This window comes from Trachemys scripta, chromosome 12 (genome assembly GCF_013100865.1).
Source record: "Trachemys scripta elegans isolate TJP31775 chromosome 12, CAS_Tse_1.0, whole genome shotgun sequence".
NCBI lineage: Eukaryota > Metazoa > Chordata > Testudines > Emydidae > Trachemys > Trachemys scripta.
The window spans coordinates 23741134-23764005 of record NC_048309.1 but is presented as its reverse complement, the minus strand read 5'-3'; the positions used below and the strand labels follow the sequence as shown (position 1 = coordinate 23764005).

At 42.0% G+C, this 22872-nt stretch overlaps 1 protein-coding gene across 5 annotated transcripts in view; it reads right to left on the bottom strand.

Moving 5' to 3' along the window:
- The window catches only part of PTPRT (protein tyrosine phosphatase receptor type T), a 707111-nt gene that overhangs the window by 71920 nt on the left and 612319 nt on the right, over nt 1–22872 (bottom strand). For 3 of the 5 annotated variants that reach the window (XM_034787359.1, XM_034787360.1, XM_034787364.1), the window contains 2 exons: nt 19413–19442; nt 4649–4797 (listed from right to left, as the gene is read on the bottom strand). In XM_034787359.1, coding sequence (XP_034643250.1) covers nt 4649–4797; nt 19413–19442 — 179 coding nt within the window. The remainder of the gene's footprint in view (nt 1–4648; nt 4798–19412; nt 19443–22872) is intronic. The other 2 variants (XM_034787363.1, XM_034787365.1) reach the window with 1 other exon arrangement.

The window sequence follows — 22872 nt, the reverse complement described above, 5'->3', positions numbered from 1 at the left end:
TATGGGTACCCGCATGGCCCCACAGTATGCCAACATTTTTATGGCTGACTTAGAACAACGCTTCCTCAGCTCTCGTCCCCTAGTGCCCCTCCTCTACTTGCGCTACATTGATGACATCTTCATCATCTGGACCCACGGAAAGGAGGCCCTTGAAGAATTCCACCTGGACTTCAACAATTTTCACCCCACCATCAACCTCAGCCTGGACCAGTCCACACAGGAGATCCACTTCCTGGACACTACAGTGCAAATAAGTGATAGTCACATAAACCCCACCCTATACCTGAAGCCTACTGACCGCTATACGTCCCTACATGCCTCCCGCTTCCATCCAAGACACATCACACGATCCATTGTCTACAGCCAAGCCCTAAGATACAACCGAATTTGCTCCAACCCCTCAGACAGAGACAAACACCTACAAGATCTTTATCAAGCTTTCTTAAAACTGCAATACCCACCTGGGGAAGCGAGGAAACAGACTGACAGAGCAAGATGGGTACCCAGAAATCACCTACTACAGGACAGGCCCAACAAGGACAATAACAGAACACCACTGGCCATCACATACAGCCCCCAGCTAAAACCTCTCCAGCGCATTATCCACGATCTACAACCTATCCTGGAAAATGATCCCTCACTCTCACAGACCTTGGGAGGCAGGCCAGTCCTCGCTTACAGACAACCCCCCAACCTGAAGCAAATATCACCAGCAACTACACACCACACCACAGAAACACCAACCCAGGAACGAATCCCTGTAGCAAACCTCGTTGTCTACTCTGTCCCCATATCTACTCTGGCGACACCATCAGAGGACCCAACCACATCAGCCACACCATCAAGGGCTCATTCACCTGCACATCTACTAATGTTATATATGCCATCATGTGCCAGCAATGCCCCTCTGCCATGTACATTGGCCAAACTGGATAGTCCCTCCGCAAAAGAATAAATGGACAGAAATCGGACATCAGGAATGGTAACATACAAAAGCCAGTAAGTGAACACTTCAATCTCCCTGGTCATTCTATTACAGATTTAAAAGTCACTATCATTGAACAAAAAAACTTCAGAAACAGACTTCAAAGAGAAACAGCAGAACTAAAATTCATTTGCAAATTTAACACCATTAATCTGGGCTTGAATAGGGACTGGGAGTGGCTGGCTCATTACGGAAGCAGCTTTTCCTCTCCTGGAATTGACACCTCCTCATCTATTATTGGGAGTGGACTACATCCACCCTGATTGAACTGGCCCTGTCAACACTGGTTCTCCACTTGCGAAGTAACTCCCTGCTCTCCATGTGTCAGTATATAATGCCTGCATCTGTAACTTTCACTCTATGCATCTGAAGAAGTGAGGTTTTTACCCACAAAAGCTTATGCCCAAATAAATCTGTTAGTCTTTAAGGTGCCACCAGACTCCTTGTTGTTTTTGTAGACACAGACTAACACGGCTACCCCCTGATACTTTTCTCATCCATGTTATCCGAGCCAGAACAATAAATTACCTACTTTAGCATGGGTACTGAACTACACAGAACACAATTTACCTCTGTACCAACCAGCCAGGATGCCTCAGCATCCCGAACTTGGCAAAGAAGAGTGTTGAGAGATTATGAACCCTTACTGATAATTATTTCTGATGGTCCTGAAAAAATCCAGCTCAATATTTACATGGAAGTGTGCCAAAGAATGGATATTGGCTAAACTCACAATGATGTCAGACAAGTGGAGGACTCAGTGATTATAAGTCATAACAATCTTTAGGAATGCTCTTTGCAAAATTAGTCACAGTGCATTCTCTATAGCCATTTTTACAGATGAATGATTCCGCAGCTTTAAATGTTTATTTCAAAATACCCAAAAGTGATGAGACCATATTACAGATGCAGTTCTTACCATATTTCATTTGCTGGCCAGAAACATAATAGAATGCTATTTGTTTAAATATTTTTGGATGTTTTCTAAATTTTCAAATATATTGATTTCAATTACAATACAGAGTACGAAGTGTACTTTATAGTTTACAGTTATTTTTATTACATGTATTGGCACTGTAAAAAAACACAAGAAATAGTATTTTTCAATTCACCTAATACAAGTCCTGTAGTGCCATCTCTATCATGAAAGTTTAACTTACAAATGTAGAATTATGTACCAAAAAAACTGCATTCAAAAACAAAACAATGTAAAATTTAGAGCCTGCAAGTCCAGTCAGTCCTACTTCTTGTTCAGCCAATCGCTCAGACAAACAAGTTTGTTTACATTTTCAGGAGATAATGCTGCCCGCTTCTAGTTTACAATGTCACCTGAATGTGAGAACAGGCGTTCTCATGGCACTGTTGTAGCTGGGGTGGCAAGATATTTATGTGCCAGCTGTGCTAAAGGTTCATATTCCTTTCATGTTTCAACCACCATTCCAGGGGACATGTGTCCATGCTGACGGGTTCTGCTCGATAACAATTCAAAGCAAATGCGGACTGACGCATGTTCATTTTCCTTATCTGAGTCAGATGCCACCAGCACAAGGTTGATTTTCTTTTTTGGTGGTTCGGGTTCTATAGTTCCCGCATTGGAGTGTTGCTCTTTTAAGACTTCTGAAAGCATGCTCCATACCTTGTCCCGCTCAGATTTTGGAAGGCACTTCAGATTCTTAAACCTTAGGTTGAGTGCTGTAGCTATCTTTAGAAATCTCACATTGGTACCTTCTTTACGTTTTGTCAAATCTACAGTGAAAGTGTTCTTAAAATGAACAACATGTGCTGGGTCATCATCCGAGATTGCTAGAACATGAAATATATGCTGAATGTGGGTAAAACAGAGCAGGGGACATAATATTCTCCCCCAAGGGGTTCAGGCACAAATTTAATTAACACATTATTTTTTTCATCAGCATGGAAGCATGTCCCCTGGAATGGTGGCCGAAGCATGAAGGGGCATACGAACGTTTAGCATATCTGGCACGTGAATACCTTTCAATGCCAGCTACAAAAATGCAAATGCCCGTTCTCACTTTCTGGTGACGTAAATAAGAAGAGGGTAGTATTATCTCCTGTAAATGTAAACAAACTTGTTTGTCTTAGCAATTGGCCGAACAAGAAGTAGGACTGGGTGGATTTGTAGACTCTGAAGTTTTACATTGTTTTGGTTTTGAGTGCAGTTATGTAACAAAAAATAAATAAATCTACATTTGTAAGTTGCACGTTCACAACAAAGAGACTGCACTATGGTACTGAGTGTGAGTGAAAAATACTATTTCTTTTGTTTATAATTTTTACAGTGCAAATATTTGTAATTAAAATATAAACTTTGATTTCAATTACAACACAGAATACAATATACACAAGAATGGAGAAACACATCCAAAATATTTAATAAATTTCAATTGGTATTCTATTGTTTAATAGTGTGATTAAATTATCTGCAATTAATCACAATTAATTTTTCTAATAACGATTAATTTTTTGAGTTAAATGAATGAGTTGACTGCGATTAATTGACAACCCTCCTATCCATCTTACTAAGATGACTATCACCAAGTTATCCTCTCCTTGCCTGATTTACAAAGATGCTCAGCACCATCAGGACCCTTTGACTTCAGTGTAAGATAGAGGTAGACATCTTCTTTGAAAAATCAGGTCATATATTTAAGTGAATATTAGTATTGGAGAATCACTGCACTGCCAGTTTGGAGAATGAAGTCTCTATTTATTGCAGGTATATTGCAGACAGTGGCAGTGCAGGCAAATATGACCTGCCTTGAGAAACCACAGTTGTGGGTGAAAGAGGAATAGTCTCTCTAGTCTGTTCAGTCTGAGACTGCAAAAAAGAGTGTAGACTTTTTGTTGTTGTTGGTAATATGGACACTTGTTCTGTAAGAACTAGAGGGAGACCACTAAAACATTCCACTAAGGTTACTGAAGAATTATCAAGTAGTTTCAGTGGCTGGTTGATACTGAAACCAGTAGGCCAAAGGTCAAAGATTTTAAATGATATTCCTAATACACAGCTTGAAAACTGATTTAAGAACAAGAGTTTTCGGATGTGCTATGGTTTCACCTGTAACTATTGCTTCTGAAAAGTGTTTGCTTATCATGCTTTGCATCTATATAGAGCTTTCCATCTAAATGGCTTGGCGTGGTTTACTAACATTAACTAACTAAAGTTTACTGCACCCTTATGAGGAATGGAATGAGGAAAAGAGAGCAAAACCCACTCTCTTCCTTAACTTCAAGATCAGCCTTTTCTCACATAACAATTTAGTGCAGCAAAAACTGTTTCACTCTAAGATCTACTTGGGGATTTGATCTCAGTAGCCCAACATGAGCAAGAATTATTCCATTAGACCAAACAGCCATTCCCCTTATCTATCATGCGGTATAATTATTTAAACATCTCTTGTAAATTCTTCCAAGTAGATTTAGAGTCGGAGGGAGTCCTCTCCACCTGTCTGACATTTAACTTGGGGCAGTCACAGAGAAATCTCAGATTGGAGTGTCAGACCTCTTTCTAGCAGCACTTCAGCCATTAACTGTACCCTTTTAATTTCTAATACTTACATCTTGTGCCCATGGAAATAGATACTTTTAAGTATCTACAGCTCTCAAAAGGGGAGGTATCCATTGCAAGCAAGTTAAACTTACTGAATCCATTAACATCTTGACAGCTGGAAGAAAAAGCTTCTTCATTGTGAACTGCACTGAGTTTGGTGGTGTTCTTGTCTGAAGTAGCAACGGGACCCATCTCTCTCTGAGTGCTGCTTTGAGTCTCCTTCTGCTTCTTCGCTAGTTTCCTTTAAGGTGTTTTGAAGAGGGGAGAAATCATGGTCAGTTTCTTTCATTAACAACAAATCAAAAGAGAGACAAAAAATATCCTTTTTACCTTTCCTTCTTGGACTGACATACAGGACTCATTGCAAAGGGCAAGAAAGTGAAAGATTCAGCTTTAAAATAGCTGAAGGGAGTGTGATAAATGCAGAGACCTAAGCCTTTGAAACCACATACAACACATCCCCACAGTAATCACTAGCAAAGGAGAGACTGATCTTACTCACACCAACAATGTAGTTACAAGGGCAATCTAATAAGGCCTCTGGAACTGATGTCAGTCGTGCAAGGAAGAGCAGAAGGCAACAAAATGGGCAATGGTTTGTGCAATTCAATATGGGGACAGGGGGTTGCCAGAATTCATGTTAGGTGGGCACCTAAATCCAGTCTGGAATTTCCCTTTGATTGTCCCCACTGAAAAGTGGGACATAACATGAAGTCCACATTAGTGTCCGATAGGCAGAGGAGGAGTTTCTTTGTGCACCCAGGTAGAATAGTGAGGAAAGGAACCTGTACTGGACTGAAGTACCTACCTGAAATGGGCTAAGGACAAGACAGACATTAAAGAATGTGACCTGTGAGAGGAAGAAGCCATTTTAAAAATCACTATCTCCAGCTATATCTATGCTACCGTAGTGTCTGTATCTTTTCTGAGTCCAAGGAGATGACAAAGCCACTGGCACAAAGCGAACTAGCGCCAGCTCTGAACACTCAGTGACAAATCTATAAGAACATAAGAACGGCCCTATTGGGTCAGACCAAAGGTCCATCTAGCCCAGTATCCTGTCTACCGACAGTGGCCAATGCCAGGTGTCCCAGAAGAACAGGTAATCATCAAGTGATCCATCCCCTGTCACTCATTCCCAGCTTCTGGCAAACAGAGGCTAGGGACACCATTCCTGCCCATCCTGGCTAATAGCCATTGATGGACCTATACTCCATGAATTTATCTAGTTCTTTTTTGAACTCTGTTATGGTCTTGGCCTTCACAACATCCTCTGGCAGGTTGACTGTGCATTGTGTGAAGAATTACTTCCTTTTATTTGTTTTAAACCTGCTGCTTATTAATTTAATTTGATGACCCCGAGTTCTTGTGTTATGAGAAGTAATAAACAACACCTCCTTAACTACTTTCTCTACACCAGTCATGATTTTATAGACCTCAATCATATCTCCCCTTAGCCGTCTCTTTTCCAAGCTGAAAAGTGCCAGTCGTATTAATCTTTCCTCATACGGAAGCCGTTCCATACCCCTAATAATTTTTGTTGCCCTTTTCTGAACCTTTTCCAATTCCAATATAACTTTTTTGAGATGAGGCGACCACATCTGCACACAGTATTCAAGATGTGGGCATACTATGGATTTATATAGAGGCAACATGATATTTTCTGTCCTATTATCTATCCCTTTCATAATTATTCCCAGCATTCTGTTTGCTTTTTTGACTGCTGCTGCACATTGAATGGATGTTTTCAGAGAACTATCCACAATAACTCCAAGATCTCTTTCTTGAGTGATAACAGCTAATTTAGACCCCATCATTTTATATGTATAGTTGGGATTATGTTTTCCAATGTGCATTACTTCACAGTTATCAACATTAAATTTCATCTGCCATTTTGTTGCCCAGTCACCCAGTTTTGAGAGATCCTTTTGTAGCTCTTCACAATCTGCCTGGGTCTTAACTATCTTTTGTAATTTTGTATCATCTGCAAATTTTGCCACATCACTGTTTACCCCTTTTTCCAGATCATTTATGCCCTGGAGGACACCACTATTTACCTCTCTCCATTCCGAAAAATAACCATTTATACCTACCCTTTGTTTCATATCTTTTAACCAGTTACCAATCCATGAGAGCACTTTCCCTCTTATCCCGTGGCAGCTTACTTTGCATAAGAGCCTTTGGTGAGGGACCTTGTCAAAAGCTTTCTGAAAATCTAAGTACACTATATCCACTGGATCCCCTTGGTACACATGCTTGTTGACCCTCTCAAAGAATTCTAGTAGATTGGTGAGGCATGATTTCCCTTAACTAAAACCATGTTGACTCTTCCTCAACAAATTATATTCATCTATATGTCTGACAATATTGTTCTTTATTATAGTTTCAACCAGTTTGCCCGGCACTGAAGTCAGGCTTACAGGCCTGTAATTGCCGGGATCACCTCTGGAGCCCTTTGTAAAAATTGGCGTCACGTTAGCTATTCTCCAGTCATCTGGTAGAGAAGCTGATTTAAAGGGTAGGTTACAGACTACAGTTAATAGTTCTGCAATTTCACGTTTGAGTTCCTTCAGAACTCTTGGGTGAATACCATCTGGTCCTGGTGACTTATTGCTGTTTAATTTATCAACTTGTCCCCAAACCTCCTCTAAAGACACCTCAATCTGGGACAGTTCCTCAGATCTGTCACCTAAAAAGAACAGTTCAGGTTTGGGAATCTCCCTCACATCCTCAGCCATGAAGACGGATGCAAAGAATTCATTTAGTTTCTCTGCAATGGCCTTATCGTCCTTGAGTTCTCCTCTAGCACCTCGATCATCCAGTAGCCCCACTGGTTGTTTAGCAGGCTTCCTGCTTCTGATGTACTTAAAAAAAATTAGCTATTACTTTTTGAGTCTTTGGCCAACTGTTCCTCAAATTCTTTTTTGGCCTTCCTAATTGTATTTTTACACTTCATTTGCCAGTGTTTATGCTCCTTTCTATTTTCCTCACTAGGATTTAACTTCCACTTTTTAAAGGATGCCTTTTTGCCTCTCACTGCTTCTTTTACTTTGTTGTTTAGCCTCGGTGGCTCTCTTTTGGTTCTCTTACTATGTTTTTTCATTTGGGGGTATACATTTAAGTTGAGCCACTCTTGAGGTGTCTTTAAAAAGCTTCCATGCAGCTTGCAGAGATTTCACTTTTGGCGCTGTGCCTTTAATTTCTGTTTAACTAACCTTCTCAGTTTTGTGTAGTTCCCCTTTCTGAAATTCAATGCTACAGTGTTGGGCCACTGTGGTGTTTTTCCTGTCACAGGGATATTAAATTTAATTATATTATGGTCACTATTACCAAGAACCCATGAACACAAGGTCCCGCTCTTGCTCCCACATCTAACAATAAGAAAATGAAGAAGAGGAAGGAGAAGACAGAAAGCGACCAGCTAAGCTTCCACTGACATTTGCCTGTTTTATGCTTCATTCATATCAGCGAGTAAAACTATTTAAAAATGAATACATGACTTTCTACAACCAGCAGCTTCAAAAGATGCACTACAAATCCCTAGCACCAGCAAAGAACTTTGCTTACATGGGCTCCATAGATAAGCAAATAAAACAAAATAAAAGAGAAAGATTACCATAAGTAGGGGCTTTAGTGTTCTTTTTTTCCCCTACAGAAGAAATCCTAACAACTAAATTATTATGTGAAGAGGTTTTTCTTCACTAAACTGATTTCCTTATGGTAAAAAGGTGCCTGACTAATTTCTCTCCCCTACCCCCTCTTTTTGACTAAATAAACATTCAGTTGACTCTTAGAACCATATCTTCTGCTACATGTTTCAATTAGCTGTGTTTACTTCACAGGGAATAAAGTTTGAGTGGCATTTAAGGGATCACAAATGCTCAAGACTCTCACATGAGTCTATGCTGTGTAGGCCAGTTAATAAATTCATGTGCAGGGAAAGGATAGGAGTGACACTAAAACCTAGATCTGTGTGAAACTATAACCCTCATGACATCTGTCATGGTCAATGCAAACTTTTGAATATATTTTGGATTGTGAAATTCATGCCAGTGCCTTGGGTTTTTTGTAATTATTCGCCTGGCGTACAATCAAAACAACAAACCATTGGCAATGTTGGTTGTAGTGAAAAACTTCAATTTGACCCCTGTGACTCTTTCAGTACAATAAAACAATCAACAGGTGGGGGTTTTATTTACAGATTTTTTTCCTCCAGTTGAGGTCTAGTTTTAGACAAAGAGCATCACTCCCTCTCCGCCAGACAAAAATATATTTTTCATTCTTTAAATGTGTACATCACATAATCATTTGTGTTTCACTTTTGCTCAATCACAGAATAATGCAATTTAGTACGTTCTTATGTTACACGAGGGAAAACTGCGTCTGTCTTCCTCCAGTGGTTGGACCATGTCAAAGATGTTGCTACTACGGCTACAAGTGAATACTTGCTCCCTTAGCTCAGGCAGTAGAGAATCAGCCTTTTACATTTAGAGGTCCTGGGTTCAAACTTTAATAATATGCCTGGTTGGGTCATCTTAACAGTGGCAAAGCATTTACCGCAATAAAGCCTCACAGCACCTGTGTGATGTATAGATCTTCATTTTACAGAAGTAAGAAACGGAGGCACAGAGGTTACATAACTTGCCCAACATCACTCAACAAGCCAGTGGCAGAACCAGAACAGCCCAGGTAGCCTATTTTTCCAGCTCTATCAAACTCTTTCAATAAAGTCTCTCACTTACAGTAAGCACTCTACAGTAACTTGAAAAATAGTATTACAGTGCTCTGTTACGAGGAAGCTCATATCTTGATAATTAATGAAATTAAAAGCTGTGCCTATTGTGATATATGGCAATGCTAACACACAGCTGGATTTACTAACTGTAGTGTGTGGGCATGTGAACCCTCTGTTTCTGTTTACCATGTTATCCTATATTCTGCTATATCCTGTCTGTAGCAACATTAACCTTATGATTTATTAACCCTGGGGTGGAGTTATGTTAATCCTTTGGATTTGCTAATAATAGTGCGTGGCTATGTGAGTTGTTTGGCAACAGGAACTATGATTTCTCAGTGGGAAACATTAATCCCAAATACATAAGTCTTTAATAACAAGCACTCTGGACTGCTGGGGCGAACCATTACCGATTCCCGTTATTGAAGCTTAAAAATGGTGAGTCAACAAGGGCAAGAATTCCTTATTCATTCCAGATTAAATTATTCCTGGCAGTAATTGCCTAGAAGTCCCACTGCTAGATGTCTTTTGAGACAGGCCAATAAGCTACAAAGAGTTGGAACCGGCAAACTCGTTTTCCTTTTCAGTGAATGAACAATAGTGTTTCTGAATGGTCTGTGCAGAATGGAAACCAGGATCCCAAAGGAACGCCGATGGAAGCCCTATATAAAGCAACTCTACATTGTTGTGCAGGAGACACAGAGGGCCCTAAAACACTGTCTTGAGCAGTTAAAAGGAAAGGATGATATATATTTAGTGTTCCCAACTTAGCTCAAGTCACAAAAGCAGAACAAGCAAATGGCAGCCTCTCCTCGTAGGAAGCACAGAGGTGGTTTAGCTAAAGATGTGGCAAATTAGGATACAGGTGTATTGGGAGAACCATGAGGGGGAAGTTGCACAAAATTTGACAGCTTAAAAATGATGAGTCAAAAAGGGCAAGAATTCCTTAGTAATTCCAGATTAAGTTATTCCTGGCAAAAATGTATTGCGGTGTATTGCTCTTACAAGGGGGTCATAGGTGCTCCCTCCCCCACCTATCAAGAGCACAAAAATTCACAGAGCAAATGAAGAGAGGGGAAGAAGAAAGAGATGTTCTCTTTTGAGGATTTTGGAGCTAAGCTTTCGAGGGGCTTCTTGCTGCCACCTTCCCTTCTTCCTTGGTTGTGTGTCTGGACAGAATAGCAACTCAGGAATAGACCTAGTCAGTCCTCATTATCATCACAATTAGAACAATAGAATCATATAGGTTTAGAGGGGCTCACAAGAGTCATCTAGTTTAACCCTCTGCCAAGATGCAGGATTTGTTGTGTCTAAACCACCCAAGACAGATGGCTTCCCAGCCTCTTTTTGAAAACCTCCAGTGAAAGAGCTTCCATGACTTCCCGAGGCAATTTGTTCCATTGTCCCACTGTTCTTATGGTTAGGAAGTTTTTCTAAAACAATCTGCTCTACTGTAGCTTGAACCCATTGCCTCTTGTCCTGCCCTCTGTGGCAAGAGAAAACATTTTTCTCCATTTTTTATGGCAGCCTTTCAAGTATTTGAGAACTGCTGTCATGCCCCCATTAATCTCCTCTTTTCCAAACTAAACATACCCAGTTCTTCAGCCTTTACTCATATGGCTGGCTTTCCATCCCTTTGATAATCTTTGTTGCTCACCTCTGGATCCTTTCCAGTTTTTCTACATTGGTGACCAAAATTGGACATCTCTGACTGAGGACTGCCCAGAGCCTCCTGTGACTTACACACTATGCCTCTAATAATGCAACCCAAAATTGCATTTTTTTTGCAACAGCATCGCATTGTTGACTCATGTGGAGGATGTGATCCACCACAACTCCAAGATCCTTCTCAGCAGTGCTGACGCCAAGCCAGTTATCCCCCATTCTGTATTTGTTCATTTGGTTTTCCTTCCCAAAGTGTAGCACCTTACATTTGTCTCTGTTGAATTTCATTTTGTTGCCTATAGCCCAGTTCTCCAATTTCTCAAGATCCTTTTGAGTGTCAGCTCTATCCTCCAAAGTCAATGAATAAAAGAATTACAAAACATCAAATGATTTTAGCACAAGCTAAAGTGTGAGGGATGTAACTTAACCAATAGCTGGGTAGTGGATTATCTGCCAATATGTCGAGATGTCTTTGCAACGGTTAAAGTGTTTATCTGAAAATGCTCTGATTCTAAATACAGAGCTCTTGAAATGATCTCCCTGAATCACTGACAGGTCCTATCAGTGACAAAGCGCCTGCTCTCCTCACTGACCAGCTTCCCATCTGCACAACCGCTGGAACATCCAGATGAAATGCTATCAGCGCATTAGTGTCAATCACGGGTGGACCGCGGGCTGTCGAGAATGTGTAACCAGCATCAACCTGCACAGTCTGTCACTAGGCATTCAGAAGAAGCTTTTTGTCTCATGCATTATGCAGCTGAAAAAGGAAAAAAAAAACTGGACAGATACTTGGAGGAAAAGACTGATACAATCAACATGTGATGAAGTGATTGAAATGTCAAAGTGTCAATAAGGAGGAATTAATGGCTGCTTTACTTTTAAGTGCAAGGGAAATGTGCCAAGAAGAAAACAAGAATTCACAGAGGCAGTTTATCAGGCTGCTCTTTAAGGTTCAGGAGAGAGGATTTGTTTAAAAATATATGGGGCAAAGCATATGTGTGGGCACTGTATATGATGGGGAGGTGAGACAGGAATAGTGCTCAAAGGTGGAACTTCCAGGCAGAATCAAATTATCTGCCCTGAACAAAATGGATGGACAGTGGGGATGGTCCAACTGGTTACAATAAACCGAGAACTTCCCTGTTAGTCTTGATCCAGACTCAGACTGAACTTTGAGATTTGAAAAGTGGGGTTAGTTTGGTTTTCCCATTGTTCTGAGCTTCTGGTGGGGCTTAGAAGTGCAAATGCTGAAATACCACAGGGCAAAAAATCCTGGTAACAGTATTTCCAGCTTAAAAGCCAGATAATGGAAGTAGGGGTAACACTCTGCTTATTACCATGAGTAACCCCACTGAAGTCAAGCACCATGCCCAATGTTCAGTGTTTGTGGGATCAAATTCCAATTTTGCAGAGCTTTGTAAGGAGGCATGCCCTCACCCTATTAAGGAGGAAGCTAACAAGCTCTTCTGGTCTCTGCTAACACACACCAGACACAACTGCAGGGCTTGCTCTGCTTGGAGGGAAGAAGCTTAAAAAGAAGAAAGCCTGCCAGAGGAAGGGGTAGCAACCAGGCCAAGACTGCTTCCAAGACAACTGGTTGCAAGGTGGGATCAATGAAGAGAGAGTCAGTCATGGACTCTGCTGTCCCAGAGACTGCCAAACCAGGCACAGAATGGAGGTTACAAAAAAGGGGTTGTGGAGTTCTAAAGATGGACTCCAACCCTGATCAGACCCTGAAAGGCCTACAGATAAGACAGGCCCCAAAGGGGTGACCAAGAGAATGCCCAGGAGTCTGAGCGCCTTCTTTTTCCTTTGATCCTTCCTGACCTCGAGGAGGGAGAAAGATATTTGTTTTGTTTGGAGAGACTCAGATATACCCTGAGCAGTGGTAGGACTCTGCAAGAACCAGAGAAGGGTTCACACAAACTGTGGTCTCAAGGGGCCACCACCTTCCACAAGCCTCAAACCCTCCTCTAAGTTTTTGCTGCAATTTTGCATGGAGGATTATTTATGCACCTTAAAGGTGGAGTCTTCATACAAGAACAGCACTTGCACATGTAGATAGAAGCAGGGCTGGCTCCAGGCACCAGCCCACCAAGCATGTGCTTGGGGCGGTACCTGGAGGGGGCGGCGCGGCGCGGCATTCCGGCCCGAGAGCGGGTCTGCGACTGGGCTCGCCTCCCTCCCCGCGGCGCTCCAGCCGGTCGGGGAGAGCGGAGCCGCGGCCGGGCTCTCCGCTCTCCTCCCGGCGCTCCGGACTCCGGGGAGAGCGGAGCCGCGGCCGGGCTCTCCGCTCTCCTCCCGGCGCTCCGGACGCCGGGGAGAGCGGAGCCACGGCCGGGCTCTCTGCCCGCTCCCCGGCGCTCTGGCCAGTCGGGGAGAGCGGGCCCGAGGCCGGGCTCGGCACCCTCCCCTGCTGTGCTCCCCACGGGAGCGGCGGGAGCCTTTTTTGCCTGGGGCAGCAAAAAAGCCAGAGCCAGCCCTGGATAGAAGCCTAGTTTACATGATTTGCACTTAACATCTAACTACTCAATCTGTGCACACAAATCCAGGACACTCAACCCTCTCGCCACCAGAAAAAAAACAACCACCTTCTAAAAAATAAATTACCTCCCAAATGCCTAAGTGCAAAAAATTGGATATTAGAAATTTAAAAGTCCCAATATCTAATAGACAACACATCAAAAGGTCACATAATGTGAATTAAACTTAGATATTTGTGTGCACTACACTGTAAGCAGGACATACATCATTTATTGCAGTATTTACACAAATGCAGTTATTACATTATAAATATTTACAAAAATATAATATTATGGTATTGACCCAGGGCCTAAATCGAGTCTAGGACTCTATTGTATAAGGTGCTGTACAAACACAGAATAGAGATAATACTTGCCCTAGAACATATATAGAAGTTCTTGTATATGCAGTATTCTTCAGTTACGCACTTTTGGGGGACCTACATTTCTCAAAGCTCATTTAGTCCTTACTCAGGCAAAACTCCCACTTGCTCATAAATTCTCCAGATTAGGGACTGTCATTATTATGTGTTTGCACAGTGTCCATACAGTGTAGTGCCTACCACAATGGGCCTCAACCCAAATGTTGGCTTTAGGTGCTACCACAATATAAATGTGAAATAATACTACTGGGAATTTGCCTGAGTAAAGGCTGAATAAAAACTGAAGGCCCAATTCTGCCTCCCTTACTCATACAATAAAATGCTACTCAACTACTCAACATGAGAAAGGGTGGCAGAATGTAGCCCTAAGTCAGAAGGATCTCAGGGTTTAGCTCTTTTTAAAAAATACAATCACTAGTCATTTGCAACATTTGCAAATGCTGCATCAGATTCTTGGCCAAATTTCCTAGTGACTTCATTAGTCACTGGAATCCCTGAAAGTATTTACAAACAGAACAGCATCCACTTTATAAAACAGTCAAGTGCATGAGCAATATTGGAAAGAACAAAATGCTGGTGTAAAACCAACATCCCACAAACATGCAATAAATAAATAGGGCACCTGTCGACTGGGAAAACATTTTATTTACCCTTATTAGGATGGCCTAATCATGACCCTGGTCTTCCTGCAACTAATGAGAAATCAGTTTACTCTCTGACGACTCTGAACCTGCAGTTTGGCCTGTGCAGGTAGATCCCTGCATCCATGGAGATACGCATGTGTGGGAGCATGTGTTATAGACAAGTACATGCAAAAATGCAGTTGCTGTTTTAATTCTTTTCACACGCCCCACAGAAGTTGGAAATAAATTCAGCACATAAACACTGTTATTTTCAAAATGTTTGGTAAAAATTTATCCTAACGCCTTCAGTGGAATCACTACTTAAAATAAAAAAAAAATAAGAACTACTCCTAGCTTAATTACTGCAACTATTACCCTACACATCCAATTACAACAGGAGTTTAAAGTGCCCAGCCCCGAGCAGAAAGTGCTTGGCACTTTTTCTGGATCAGGAGTAAATAAAAGCTACTTATCTGCTGCTGAGTTTCTCTTAAACTGTAGAAAACAAAATAGTATGCTATCTGGGTGATATTATCGCCTGCATCCACCTATCACAAGAAATACTTCCCATCAAATATGACATCACTGCCAATCAAATTTCACCCTGCAGCTATTACCTAGGTAACTCACTGCACACAGTCACTGGAAAGAAGACACAACAAAATCAACACCTTTTTTCTTTCACTAGTTTGGGTATAAATAAAACCTTTATAAAAGTTGGTGCAGTGAAAACTACTGTATGATGAATAAATGATTAAAGCAGGTGCCTGGTTTTAAATACAAAACCTACATTAATGCAATATTAAGACTGTTTAGCTAAAACGGTAGAAAGTAAAGAAATTAAAAATGTAAGGCTTCTACTGCAATGTTAACTAAGCCGCATGGCACCCCTCAGGTATGTTATGGATATATATTCAAAACAAATAGCACAACAGTACATTATATATTTAACAAGACCAAAAAAAAAAAAAAAGACTACATATATGCAGTGTGACAGAGCTAGGAACCTTGAGACAAATTCTTCTAATGTATACTGATATAAATCCAGAGTAACTCCTTTGAAATATTGCATGGATCATGTGGGTAGCAATGATGTATTCAGTGGTTCAATCGTCAAGAAGGCAGGAGTTCACAACCCTTTATCTTTCCCTTTCCCTAACGAAAAGGTGAGAACATATTAATACTATTTTCCATTCATAGAGCACAATATGTCCAATGATCTCAAAGCGTCTGCAATAACTAACTATTTGACAGAAGGGAAAATTGAGATACAGAAAAAGTAAGTGCATCTTCCCAAGATCACCCAGAGTAGCAGAATGTGGAACAGACCCAGGTCTCCTGCTTTGAGACCTCTGTTTAACCACTAGTTCAGGTGGCCTCCCCATTAGAACAATAGAGTATCCCACTCAACTTGTTCTGTCTGGTCTTTCAATGAGGTGTTGCCATACAAAAATATCCCACAAGGTGCCGAGTTTAGCACAGAATCAGCACTCAACAGATAAGGAGTAATAATCTTCAGATGCAGAAAGAAAAAATGTGTCATTTCTGATTCTCCTTATTGTTACTCTTTCCCCCCCAGCTCACTAGGACCCTATTCCATGACATGCAAAGCTCCTCCTGCAAAGGAATGAGTACCTTCAACTATCATTGACTTCAATGGGAATTGAGGGTATTTGGCCACCTTGCAGAATCAGGTTCTTTAGCTGTTGACTGCAATAAGATCTGTTAGAATCTAAGGCCAGAGACTGGCCTTTAATAGCTATTGCAACACTTACGGCCCAATTCTACAAAAGTTCACACTAAATATCAGTTCTTCAATGACTTCAGTGAGACTACACTGGTGAGGAAGTACTACCCAGCATGAGGTGGGCTGTGGATTCAGGCCCCTAGCGAAAAGAAACTTCAGGCAAGTAGCCGAGGAAGGGTTAAAACAGTGATTTAAAAAAAAAAGAAAAGAATTATTCCAAGAAGCACAGAGGTGAATTCGAGAAATGGAAACCACACATAATGTAACTCGAATTCACCTCTGTGCTTCTGGTGAATTTAAGGATCTGTCAGCAGATTTATTTGAAAACCTGTTTTTCAGGAGTGATAACTCATCCAATTCAAATTTGCTTCAGGATTAAAACTTGGCACACAAGGTCTTGAATTGGAACCAGTTTCATTTAAAAAATTATTGCTGTTTGTTTGTTTTCTCTAAACTTGAAAATAAACTATTTTCTTCGTAAGCTGTCCAAGAGGTAAAATAGTCAGTCAAATTAAGTGCAGTCGTTTCAGGCAGTCCTTGTCCACCTGGAGCCCATACCTATTCCTCCAAAGACTTGCTTTCAAGCTTTTGGATAATTGGCCAAAAAGAAAAATTAAAATGTACCATAACAATTGTATTCACTTTAAAAAGGAGCTATGGATTTCCATGAGAAATGTGCATGTTTGTGGCACCAAAATATTCCACAGTATTTTACCGGAAGAAAGAAGATCCCCAGGGCTCAACTCTGGTTTACTGGAGTCTGGAAAGTGCTATCAGTACAACAGCTTCTATATCCAGGGAAGTGAGCTTATCCAGTAGTGGGGCTACCTTTTTTTTTTTTTTTTCCCCTCAAATTCACAAAACAAGACCATTATTTGGAACCCACACAACTCCACTAGAGCTGCGCAGAATATTGGCAATGAAACCCCAAAACAGGTGAAACTTGGTCAGTTTGGGATCCAGCTATGAAATTCATACTAAATTTGTCAAAACATTTGTATGAGGCTGGGCTCAGTATTGTGAAACCCTGGTTGATTTATGATCCTATTCAGTACCCAGGCAAAACTCACCCTTTCATGTGGCTTTAACTTGAAATTTGAAACCAGGTAAAACTGTATGAGCCTTGAGGCACAGAAAGAGTTGTCTTTTTCCTTTTTCTATAAAGTATCCTCCATGCCCTGTGCACTGTTCAAATAATGATGGTGACTAAAAACAACAAGACCTTGTTTTGGCCAAGTTTCATTTTGAACCAAAAGTGAAATTCAGGGGATTTGAAGCCCCCAAAAGGGAGCCTATACACAGCTGTCTATGCTGACTTGATAGTCTATGATACTTCGAGCCATTCCTACTGTTCTCAGATTTGAGTTGTGGATGAGAGAAGCCTAACTTCTCTCCCCACCTCCTGTGTGCCACACTGTCCACCGTACATTAATATGTGAGTTTAATCCTCAGATGTCATCAAGCTCTGTTTAGTGGAGCTGAAAATTGAGGGTGGAGGGGCAGGGACTAAGGCACCATTGCAGCTTCCTGATGCCTGTTTCTGACCTTGCTGCAAGTTAGGGCAACCTTGAGGTTGCTCTAAATTGTGCCAGCTACTATGGGCCCAAGGGGCTGTTCCAGAAGCTGTGCTTGACACTTCCCCTGTTTCTGAACACCCCCTGACATGATTTCTGAATATGTAAAACTCAATTTATGAAATGCGCAAATTTCTGTCATATGTAGTCTGGAGTAAGAGGGTACAGCTTTCATAGAAGACCCTGGGCCAAATTCATAGGCAGTGGTGTCTGTTGATCATAAATTGGGTATAAATAGGTGAAAGCAGAAAAATACTGCAACCTGTGCTTTTCTGACATTCCAAAAGTATGCTAAGGGTATATCTTCACTACCCGCTGTATCAGCGGGTAGCGATCGATTTATTGGGGATCAATATATCACGTCTCGTTAAGATGCGATATATTGATCCCCGAACGTGCTCCCCGGCAACTCTGGAACTCCACTGGAGTGAGCGGCGGTAGCGGAGTCGACGGGGGAGCCGCAGCCGACGATCCCACACCGTGTGGACCCCAGGTAAGTTGATCTAAGATACTTCGACTTCAGCTACGTTATTCGCGTAGCTGAAGTTGCGTATCTTAGATTGACACCCCCCCGCCGCGGTGTAGACCAGCCCTAAGTGAGTAACTTACCTGGTGAGAAGGAGGGGCTCTAGCAAGGACTAAAACTAGCTGGAAGTTGTAAGATAAAGCAGCCCCCATCCCACTTTAATTTATGCCCATAATTCTTAATGCTTTGGATCAAATTCTATTCTCAGTTATACCCGTGTGCATCTGAATTAGTTCTAGAGTCTATGTCATTACTCTGGATTTACACCTAAATATCCGAGCGCAGAATATAGCTCCTGAATGTCAAATTCAGCTCATGTATCAAAGAGACTAACTCTCACTGAAGTCAAAGAAGGCAAACAGTTTGTGTAAGTGAGACTCCTTTGACATACCCAATAACTGCCACACAGGCATGCCCTAGCATGTGTGGCACCTGTGCATGAACCATTTTCACTAGCATTAACAACTGACTTCAACGTGTACTGTAATCACTGGGGCTGAGCAGCAGGTTTGGATTAAAAATCTGAACCATGTAAACATCAAATGATCTAGACTGAAACCCACCATGTTACAGGTCTGGCTTAAGATTGGAATATTTGCTGGGTTAAAGTCTAACCCTGATATCCTAAATCGGAAATGTATACAAAGACAAGGGTACGCCCCCTTGGAAATTGATTATATTTTAAAGTAGTTTGTTTTCAAGACAAAGCAATTCCAACCAACACTACTTAGATGTGAATTTCCAAGAATCTGGATACAGAGAACTGAACTATCAAAAAGGAGGCCACGTAGGGTTTCTCCACTTGCACACCTGCATTTGGGGAGTTGCAATTGTAAACTGACATTTCTGTGCACACTTACTTGTTCTGAAGAGATATATGTAGGTACAATGCGTGAAACAATGACAAAAATAGTATGAAAATGAAGAAATAAAAATGCAGGCTGTTTGAAGAACAAAGATCAGTGAAATGGTAAAAAAAAAACTGATTAAAGGAGAAACCACATACAACCCCCTCCCCCCCCCCCGTACCACTATAATGAGCATGCTCAAAAAAAGTTATCTCCAGCTAGGTACTTACAAGTAATAGGAGTAGGAATATGCATTTCTTCTAAACATTGATGGGCAGTCAGATGAAGAAAATGTCCAAAAGGGGGGAAGAAGAAAAAAAAACCATAATTAGACTTATATGAAATCTTCTTTATTTGAAATGTACACAGTATTTCAGTGCCATCCCTCATACTGAGTTACTTGCTTCTTTTCCCAAGTTCTTCCTGAGAAACAGCATGGCCCACTGAATAGCATTCTGGATTTGGGGTCAGGAGATTTGGGCTCTGTTCCCAGTTCTGCTGCTGATTTGCTGTGTCCCCTTGGACAGCTCAATTCACCTTTCTGTGACTCAATTTCCCCATCTGAAAAATGTGGATGAAGATACTTACCTATCTCTGTAAAGCACTTTGAGATCTTTGGATGAAAAGTATTTTATAAAAGCTAAATATATTATTATATGAAACAGAATAGGATGATGAGTAAATATTGTGCATCTTTTGAATATCTACATGTCTGAATAAACAAAGCATTGAATAATCAAGTCTCATGAAACTCTAAATTGTTTATTGATTCAGGTAGCACATAAGGATGGTGGGTAGATGGTTACTCATTAACGTTCTATGTCACTAATTAACCATGGATAATTGTTAAGGATTTCCTATTACAAATTCTCCATGACAGGCTTCAGAAGATTTTGATACATTGTATCACAAGGAAATACGTTATGGGAAACATGTATAGCATAGCGCATGGGGTTTTCCCCACTGGAGAACACTGGAGAAGCAAAGAGCTTCTTATCATAGGTTACGCCACAGGATAGGGCACAATGTACTGCAACCCAAAGTACTGTACTGCATCTTGACAAACATGAAATGTTGATCATCACAGGTGACAAGCTGAGTCACGACAGAAAAGGAGTGATGAAAGAACACAAACTTCAACTTACCCTACAACTTTACCTTTGTTGTTTCAGCCACTACAAATCTGGGACAGACTTTCCAAATGTAAACATGTGACATTAAAGTACAATTGTATGTTTAATCTGCACATACAATTACCATGGCTTCACATGGAAACCTAGTAGCTGGGCATATACATGGTTAGTTAGTCATATTTGCATTCACAATTACCCATTTTGTGTATGCAGTCACAGTACTTGGTGCTCAGAGAGTGGGCATACCATCACACATGCATTTGGTATTCCTTTTCTTGTTGCAAATATGATCTGCTTCATTTTCTCACTCATGTACAATATGCTGCCTAAAAGAGATTTCCTCAGGAGAAGTACAGTTGATTACAGATGTGCAAAATTATTACATTGAAACTACATGTTTTTTCTCATAATGGATCTTGTTAAAAACTTGAAATGCAGGCCAGAATCCCAAAGGTTCCCAAACCTTTTGAGTGACTCTGGAATGTATAGCTAAGTGCATCTGGCCTCATTCATTAAATCACATGAAATTCAGGGTTCCACATGATTTTGACAATAAATCATATGAATTGTAGCCATTCACTGAGTTTCATTATGAGATTCTGAGTTCATTTGAACCTAACATCAAAGAGAACCTTGAGAATTATCAGACACAAACATAATTTGTTGGGGAAAAGTCACCATGGCTTTTGTAAAGGGAAGTCATGCCTCACCAAGCTATTAGAATTATTTGAGGATGTCAACAAGCATATGAATAAGAGTGACCAAGCTGATATTGAGTACTTGGATTTTTAGAAAGCCTTTGAGAAGGTCCCTTAGCAAGGGCTCTTGAGGAAACTAAGCAGTCATAGGATAACAGGGAAGGTCCTGTTTAAAAGATACAGTGAGGTAGAAAAGTTTTTAGACGATACAAAATTATTCAAGATAGTTAAGTCCAAAGCTGACTATGAAGAGTTACGAGAGATCTCAAAAAACTGGGTGTAGTGGGGCAGCTGCTCCACTCCCTGAGAATTTAGGCTGCAGCAGGCCTGTGCAGATGGACAGCCAATGAGGGAAGGGCTTATTGGGAGCCAATCAGGGCCCGGATCGGAGGCAACCAATCAGGGCCCGGCTCAGCCCTATAAAAAGGCTGCTCAGGGAGGGAGCAGGCAGTCTATCCTAGGACTTTGACAGGGGAAAGTCTGTCTCCAGAGGTGGGAGACTAGCACCTGGGACAGCGCAGTGCTGGGCAGCCCCAGGGGAGCAGACGGGAGCTCCAGCCCTGTGTCTGCCAGGCTGCAGGCCCTGAGGGGAAGGGCCTAGCCGGTGCGAAGGGCCGAAGGGGAAGCGGCCCAGGATGTGGACAGACAGAGGGAGAGAAGGAGGGCAGGATGGCTGCCACTAGAGGGTCCCTGGGTTGGGACCCAGAGTAGTGGGCGGGCCTGGGTTCCCTCCTTCCCCCTTGCCTTACACCTGGCCGATGGGAGTGGCCATCTTGGGCTGCACCAACCCCCTGCCAAGAGGGGTATGACTTTGGGGGTGCAGTTACCCACATTGGCCGCGGTGCAGAGAGACAGCGGATTGATCACTCCCCGGAAGGGGGCGAGGATGGACTAAGGGCACTGCCGGAAGACAGTGGCTCGAAAAGGACGCCATGAGCTGGTGAGCGACGCAGGCTCAGACGCCAACCGAGGGTGAGACGACGGAGGGACACCACCAGGAGGGGGCGTTCCACTGAAAAGAGCTAATTCCTGGAGACAACCAGCAGGAGGCGCCAGATGGTGAGGCCCAACCTTGTCACACTGGGTGACTGGACAACAAAATGTCAGATGAAATTCAAGATTGATAAATGCAAAGTAATGCACACTGGAAAAAATAATCCCAACTACACATATATAATAAAGGGATCTAAATTAGCTGTTACTATTCAAGAAAGAATTCTTGGAGTCATTGTGGATAGTTCTCTGAAAACTACAGCTCAGTGGGAAGCAGCAATCAAAAATGCTACCTGAATGGTAGGAACTATTAGGAAAGGGATAGAAAATAGAACTGAAAATATCACAATACCGCTACATTCATCCCTGGTGTGCCCACACCTGGAATACTGTGTTCTGTTCTGGTTGCCCCATCTCTAGGGCCCTACCAATTTCACAGCTGTGAAAAATGTGTCACGGCCCATGAACTAAGCCCTTCCCTATGAAAACTGATCTCCCTCTTGCTGCTGGGAGCACCCCAGTCAGAGGGCTCCTAGCTGCAAGTCCCAACTGAGTTGGGGAGAGAGAGGACTTGTCCTTCCCCAGCACTCTCACTCTCGGTGGGAGATCAGACCCACCTCCCAGTACCCCCCTGCTGCAGAAAGCTCCAGCCTCCAAGGTTTCTGCAGCTGGAGGAAATTTGTGGAGGTGGGTCTGATATCCCCCTGCTCCTGGGAGTGCCCCAGCTAAGGAGGCTCCTAGCTGTGAGCCCCTGCTGGACTGGGAGAGGACATGACTTGTCCTTCCCTGGCATGGCAGCTGGGGCGGGGTGGTGGTGAGATCAGACCCACTTCTGGGTTGGGACCTCCGTGGTTAGAACACTGTGA